We start from the raw sequence: 7,059 nt of genomic DNA on the forward strand, positions 1-7,059 counted from the left end.
GTATGCCCATCTGTATATCATCTATATGGGACTATCCAAATCAAGTGTGACTGAAACAGAAAGAGGAGTTTGAATTCTCTCAATTCAACGTACTCATTCAATGGGACTGTATCAATTCAGTGATATATATCATATACAGTGAGGGTAAAAAGTATTTGATCCCCTGCTGATTTTGTACGTTTGCCCACTGACAAAGAAATGATCAGTCTATAATTTGAATGGTAGGTTTATTTGAACAGTGAGAGACAGAATAACAACAAATAAATCCAGAAAAACGCATGTCAAAAATGTTATAAATTGATTTGCATTTTAATGAGGGAAATAAGTATTTGACCCCTCTACAAAACATTACTTAGTACTTGGTGGCAAAACCCTTGTTGGCAATCACAGAGGTCAGACGTTTCTTTTAGTTGGCCACCAGGTTTGCACACATCTCAGGAGGGATTTTGTTCCACTCCTCTTTGCAGATCTTCTCCAAGTCATTAAGGTTTCGAGGCTGACGTTTGGCAACTCGAACCTTCAGCTCCCTCCACAGATTTTCTATGGGATTAAGGTCTGGAGACTGGCTAGGCCACTCCAGGACCAGTGGTTGAACGTTATACTGTATTGGAATTATTTTGTCGGGCGAAGAAAAACCTGTTCATTAACAATACAAAAAGAAAAGGAACCACAACCACTGCCTCTGGTCTGTTCATTTCATGCCTCCCACTTGTGTTAGGGTGCTTCAGACAAGCTGATCCATTCACAGTACATTACAACTTGATTGAATCAAGGGATACGTGCAGCATGAGAGGATCCATGTTCATATGAGGTGCAAAACAAGAGAGAAGTCACAGAGAAGTCACAGAGAAGTCACAGAGAAGTCACAGAAACTGCTGTACTGGATACATGTTATTTACAAGCATAACAAAACCAAGTCAGTGGTGGGTGCAATTGGAACATTCCGGAGCCTGTTTGGAATCTCTAGAACCGCCAGAGATAACAGACAGGTGAGGAGGGTAGGGTCATAGGTTGTCAAGGAGAAAGGAAGGACAGCATCGTAACCAAGAGATCCCACTAATCCCCTGAATCGTCCCCAGATAAATCCCCTCCTCCTCAGCTCCAGTGACCTCAGGTGACTTTGTGTGGCCTAGTCAGTGTGACAAGTTGTGTTGTCCAAAACTGGCTAACCTAGTGGAAGTCTCTCATGTTGTACTCACATAGGAACATATGGCAAATTTATTGCAGCTATATACCACTCTTTACAGTGCTGAAAAGGCTGAAACTGAGAGAAATCTGATGTTTTTCCCTGTGTCCCACCTGCGGCTGTTTGTCCCCAGGCGGGCTAGCTGATTATGCAGCCTCCCTTCTCAGGCTTGTAGGGGTTCTTATCATCTGGTACTCCTGTTATCAAGAGGTCTGTACCAGACGCAGCCTCACACCACTCCATGATGTCCTTGGATGTCTTGGACACCTAAGAGAAACGGAGAGGGGTCAATAGAAGTTTGGATTCTTTCAATTCAACATTCTACTTCAGTTCAATGGGACTGTATCAGTTTACAGTGATGCCTTTGCAATGCTACAGAGCTTCTCTATATGGACCCATTGATGGTACTTACAGGCTCCCTGGGTGTCGAGACCTCTTTCTTCAGCTGTTCCAGCTCCATCTTGAGGATGTCAATATCTGACATATCCCGAGCCATCTTTCCCTGAGAAGGAAGGAGGGGAGAGGACCCATTAGAGAGGGCACAGAAAAGAAACATCAAACATTCACCATGCTATAACGGGTGCCTCTTATCTTGTTGCTTGTCAATAAAGATCATAACTCATCTAAATCCACGTGAGGGTCTTTTGGATTTGTGAATGAATTCACTAATTGAACAGGTTGGCATACTTGTTTGATATTCTTGTATCAGTCTTCAACAAAGCACTTTAGTGTGTAAGCCCATGAACCCAGGTCTTAATCTTCACCTTTCAAATCCATATAATTCCTCTTTCTTAGGAATCTCATGCTGGGATGACCGGTCCAAGGCACCCTGGCCTGTTTTCTATTGCATGTGTGGTAAAATAACTATATGATGTCACAACAAGCTAAAGAAGGTTGCAGAACAGGATTATCCAATAAGAACACAGCCTATACATTGTGTAACTTTGTATGGCCAGTCGCCAGGAATGCTACTCTAATAATATCTTGTTTTTAAGTAGAGTTGATCTCTATGGGCATACACTGACACAGTAAAAGACATCTTAGGTCAGGGATGGGTGACTTTGAAGGGGTCGGGGCCACAAAAAATCGGAACTGATCATGAGGGGCCGCAGTGGCTCGCTGGTCTCTTGACCGCAGAGAGACATTTTTTAAGTTTTAGAGTTAATTTCCTGCAATTCTACACATTTTGCCATAGGCCGTAAAGAAAATGTTGCAGTTTTAAAGCAAGTTTGCTGCAATTCTACACATAGGGCGGCAGGTAGCTTAGTGGTTAAGAGCATTGTGCCAGTAACCGAAAGGTCGCTCGTTCTAATCCCCGAGCCAACTAGGTGAAAAATCTGTCGATGAGCCCCTGAGCAAGGCACTTAAGCCTAATTGCTCCTGTAAGTCGCTCTGGATAAGAGCGTCTGCTAAATTGAAATTTTTTAAATTTTGCCATGGGGAGTTGAGAATACCCCAACTGAGTTCCAAAATATATACAGTATATATTATATTTTGGGGGGAGGGAAATTCATTCGCAGGCCTACAAAAGGGGAGCCTTAGATATGACTGTATGAACAAACTAATGAACTATTGACATCTGTTTCCATGGTTTCCACGGTACTCAGTTGTAGTCCTTCCTAAAAGAATATGTCATACAACTGAACTTTTGAAATACATGAAGGCTATGTGGTTGGTGTTCTTTGTTTGGTACTACTTCAGTCCTACCCTCTACCAACACACTGTGCCAACATAATCAGGCAACCAACCAAACCCAAAACAAGCAATTATATGTCACATTAACAATTATAGCAGGTAAGGAAGCCACTGTGACAGTGGGTGGTGCAGACAACAGCTTCATTACATTGTGACTTCTAGCCACACTGAGCAAACACACACTGCATTCATCCATTCATTTCTGTCCCAACAAGGCCATTTATATGGCCTATGAAAAGAAGAGGAAAGACAGAAATTTAGTCTAAAAAGAGACCTCTGAGTTATGTCTAACAATAGTGAAAACAACTCAGAGTAGTCAATTACACAAATACATCGGTTAATTGATCCTATTAGAAATGTGATACTACATAAAATGTAGTAGTATGGCTTGTCAACTCCGGTCAATAAAAAAAATCTGTCCCTCAATTGAAAATCGAAAAGAAGTTTTAAATGCATAGATTGAATTCAATGAATTGCTCAATTGAGCTAGAATCTCCCTGAACACTGGTCCAGGCTAATGGCCTAGACTGTAGTTACATCTACATCCCCTCCTCATCCTCTCCTCTGGGCATCACTCACCTATTGGTTGTGGGGACAGTCGATGCAGGGAAAGTGTAGTCTCTCGCCCTCTATAGGACCGTTGTGATTGGGTTGCCTCCCTCCTGAGTCCAACTGGCTTACCCTGTCCCTCAGCTCTCCTCTTCAGGGTGTACTCCAGATGGCACGTGACAAATTGGGAGGAGACTATTGCCCAGAAAAACATGCCCCCCTCTCTGTTCCTAATCAGATTAGTCTATAATAATTATCTGGGCCAAATGTCAACCTCAAATTACATATGACCTTTGAGTATCACAGGAGGATATAGAGAGAGTATCAGCCTCAGCCAAATGCTCCCAAACCACAGGTCCTGGATCAGCTCTCACAATGCCAATCCTGACCTTTATTATGGGGTTTAAAAGTTTAAACTGGCCCTAAATCTGTGCTTATTATGAGCAACTTCCACTCTCACCAGAGGTCAAAAACAGGAGAAAAAAAGTTTTAAATGGAACACGGATATGAGCATTCTGATTGACCAGGAATCATGACCAGGTAATCATTTTAAAACAGCCTGGCCCACTTACAGACTTTCATTCACACACTCTCAGTGCCAAAATGAGGCCCCAATTCAATCAATTGATTTGGAAAGGAAAACTGCACTGCACTGGGTTCACTCAGAATGTTAACTCTGTATTGTAAGGACAGGTGAGGATTGTGATGGATTTAATTGGGGGGTTAAAGTTCAGATTAGATAAGGGATGACAATAAGAACTATACAGTATAACATAGGCATACTGTTTAATTGTCAGGCATGTTATGAGTTGGTTTCTAGGCAAGCCCCATTCAAACCCTTCTAGATCCTTCAGGACTTCACTTGCACAAACAATTCCAATCCCTCATCCCTGTTTTGCCTCTTAACAGTGACCTTGCTGGTCATCTGCTTCTGTCCCATCTGATCCTGAGCCCTGTCACATTTGGTATCTGGCCCCATGTCACCTCTAATCGAAGGAGCAATCTCAGACAGATACAGATGTAGGATCGATGGATACAGATGTAGGATTTTTATTTGATCTGTCTTTTGTTGTTGAGAATTTTCCTGCACAGCCGGAAATGCAAATTTATAGTGTATTCAATGTTTAAAAAGGCTTCCAAATTTGTAATTTTCACTTTAAAATGTCAGACTTGATTCGCCCTAACAAAAAGTGTATCAACCCCTCTTATTTTCTTGCTGTAGCAAACTGGCTCAAATTAAGATCCTACATCTGTAGGGCTGGAGAAATGTAACACTGTCAAATGTATAGACGGTCAGTTCTTGCATCCATAGCCTATCTATGGGATCAACATGATAGTTTTAACCATGTTTTGAAGCTATACACTGATGGTTTACAATTACATTATTTACAAATAATTTTGTTAAACAATCTAATATTTGGGATTGTGATGGAGAAAGACCGTTGAACTAATCTCATGAGGCACTTATTAATGATATTCTTCTAAAATCAATGGCTATATATCATCAATCCAAAATTGTGTATCAATCCCAGATTGCCCCTTTAAAGGCCACATCCTGAATGACCAACCCTTTTTAGCCCAGAGACAAATTGCTTCCTGAGTCAAATCCTCCCAATCCCATTTCAGAGTCTTGTCCGTCTTAATCCATTAGATTAATGACTGAACCCTGGGGGGGGTTAATCTAAAATAGAATATTGTGTGACCACTGTGTTACAATACACATTACAGCTGACACACATACACACACAGTTTTATTTTCTTTATTTTCGTGACATTTCAGGATTTTTTGGAGAGTATTTATTTTTGTTTGGGAGTAAAAATGTTTTTCCCTAAACCTAACCATACCCCTTAACTTAACCTTAACCCCCAAAAACCTAAACCTAACAAAAACCCTAAACCTAACTCTTAAGCTTAAAATTGCATTTTAACAAATTCAGGATATGAAAAAAGTTCAGATTTTTAAAACAATGTATTGTTTTCCTACCTTGTCAGGATATTCAGGTGAATTGTTAGGACACTGGGGTCCTGAAAAGGTAGGAAAACAAGTACTCAAGATAAACCCCCACGTTTACTAAGACCTCTCACTCACTCTCTCACACACATAAATTAATTGCTGGATTACTTGTGTGTCATTTTAAAAGGAAAATACACAACATAACCAAAAGTATGTGGACATCTGCTCGTCGAATGTCTCATTCCAAAATCATGGGCATTAATATGGAGTTGGTCCCCCCTTTGCTGCTATAACAGCCTCCACTCTTCTGGGAAGGCTTTCCACTAGATGTTGGAACATTTCTGTGGGGACTTGCTTCCATTCAGCCACAAGTATTAGTGAGGTCGGGCCTGGCTCGCAGTCAGCATTCCAATTCATCCCAAAGGTGTTAGATGGGGTTGAGGTTAGGGCTCTGTGCAGGCCAGTCAAGTTCTTCCACACCGATCACAACAAACCATTTCTGTATGGACCTCGCTTTGTGCATGGGGGCATTGTCATGCTGAAACAAGAAAGGGCCTTCCCAAACTGTTGCCATAAAGTTGGAAACACAGAATCATCTAGAATGTCATTGTATGCTGAGGCGTTAAGATTTCCCTTCACTGAAACTAAGGCAGAGGCAGGCAGTTTGGAACTCGGTAGTGAGTGCATGACTGCAGCTCTAGCAGGGCAGAAATGTTACGAACTGACTTGTTGTAAAGGTGGCATCCCATGACGGTGCCACGTTGAAAGTTACTGCGCTCTTCATTAAGGCCATTCTACTGACAATGTTTGTCTTTGTAGATTGCATGACTGTGTGCTCGATTTTATACACCGGCAACAACGGGTGTGGCTGAAATAGCCAAATCCACTAATTTGAAGGGGTGTCCACATACTTTTGTATATAGTGTATAGTGTAAGTAAGCATTCCGTTTTCAACAATTAGATTCGATTTGTAATTTGTTTATTCAAACTGTAGATGGCGGGTGAAAGGGTCACAGTAAAGAAACACATTTCATCTGAAATAATCACTTTCAATCCGTCTGTCTGCATATTTTAAGAAATGGCATATGAGTGTGCAGCGAGATACCTGATGGGTTGGATGATACTTTTCTCGTCAATCACCTTTAAACAATGGACAGGTCAAATGTTTTATTATCTAAATGTTGAAAGTGCGTGGGTGACGGAGAGAAACAAAATGGTGCAGTTTGAGGCCATGTGGCGGAGAATGATGCGGGTGCTGGAGATGGGTGTGAGCAGGTGGATCTGGGCAGGGGTGATGTTATTGATGTTTGACTGTCTGTATGTTTTCGTTTGTATATGGATGTTTTGTATTGTAATTTTTAAAATAAAAAAATCATACTTTTTTACAATAAATCAGTGGTCAATGGTGTGTCTCTCTTTACAACATCTTAACAAGAAAATGATAAACCAGCTTAAAGTGGCTTCTTAATCATTGAAAGAACAAGGATTGGAGATAATTTGAATAATACAAATTATACACAACTCATTTCAATACAAATTTTAAAAAACTGACTTATCTTCAAAGCTGTAGGAGGAGGTACATTAAATGTCTTGGAAGAGATATGAGAAAAGTTACTTGTGATGCACAATGATTTCTTCCTACAGTTGATACTTTATTTGAAAGGACAGATTGGTG

At 40.9% G+C, this 7,059-nt stretch overlaps 1 protein-coding gene across 1 annotated transcript; it reads right to left on the reverse strand.

Moving 5' to 3' along the window:
* Positions 1–509: 509 nt before the first annotated feature.
* On the reverse strand, positions 510–3,567 carry LOC121550472 (guanine nucleotide-binding protein G(I)/G(S)/G(O) subunit gamma-T2-like). Its single transcript, XM_041862738.1, has 3 exons — positions 3,461–3,567; positions 1,599–1,688; positions 510–1,453 (listed from the first exon to the last, which is right to left on the reverse strand). The coding sequence occupies exons 2-3, from the start codon at positions 1,680–1,682 to the stop codon at positions 1,325–1,327; spliced, it is 213 nt and encodes a 70-aa protein (XP_041718672.1). The 5' UTR covers positions 1,683–1,688; positions 3,461–3,567; the 3' UTR covers positions 510–1,324.
* Positions 3,568–7,059: the final 3,492 nt, after the last annotated feature.

Source organism: Coregonus clupeaformis, chromosome 35 (assembly GCF_020615455.1).
Source record: "Coregonus clupeaformis isolate EN_2021a chromosome 35, ASM2061545v1, whole genome shotgun sequence".
In the NCBI taxonomy this organism is placed as follows: domain Eukaryota; kingdom Metazoa; phylum Chordata; class Actinopteri; order Salmoniformes; family Salmonidae; genus Coregonus; species Coregonus clupeaformis.

Bases quoted from the DNA above. Each gene is read 5' to 3' on its own strand.
- LOC121550472 (XM_041862738.1), bottom strand. From the start codon at position 1,682: ATGGCTCGGGATATGTCAGATATTGACATCCTCAAGATGGAGCTGGAA. The intron at 1,454-1,598 runs GTAAGTACCATC...CGTTTCTCTTAG, and splicing joins TCTCGACACCCAGGGAGCCT to GTGTCCAAGACATCCAAGGA.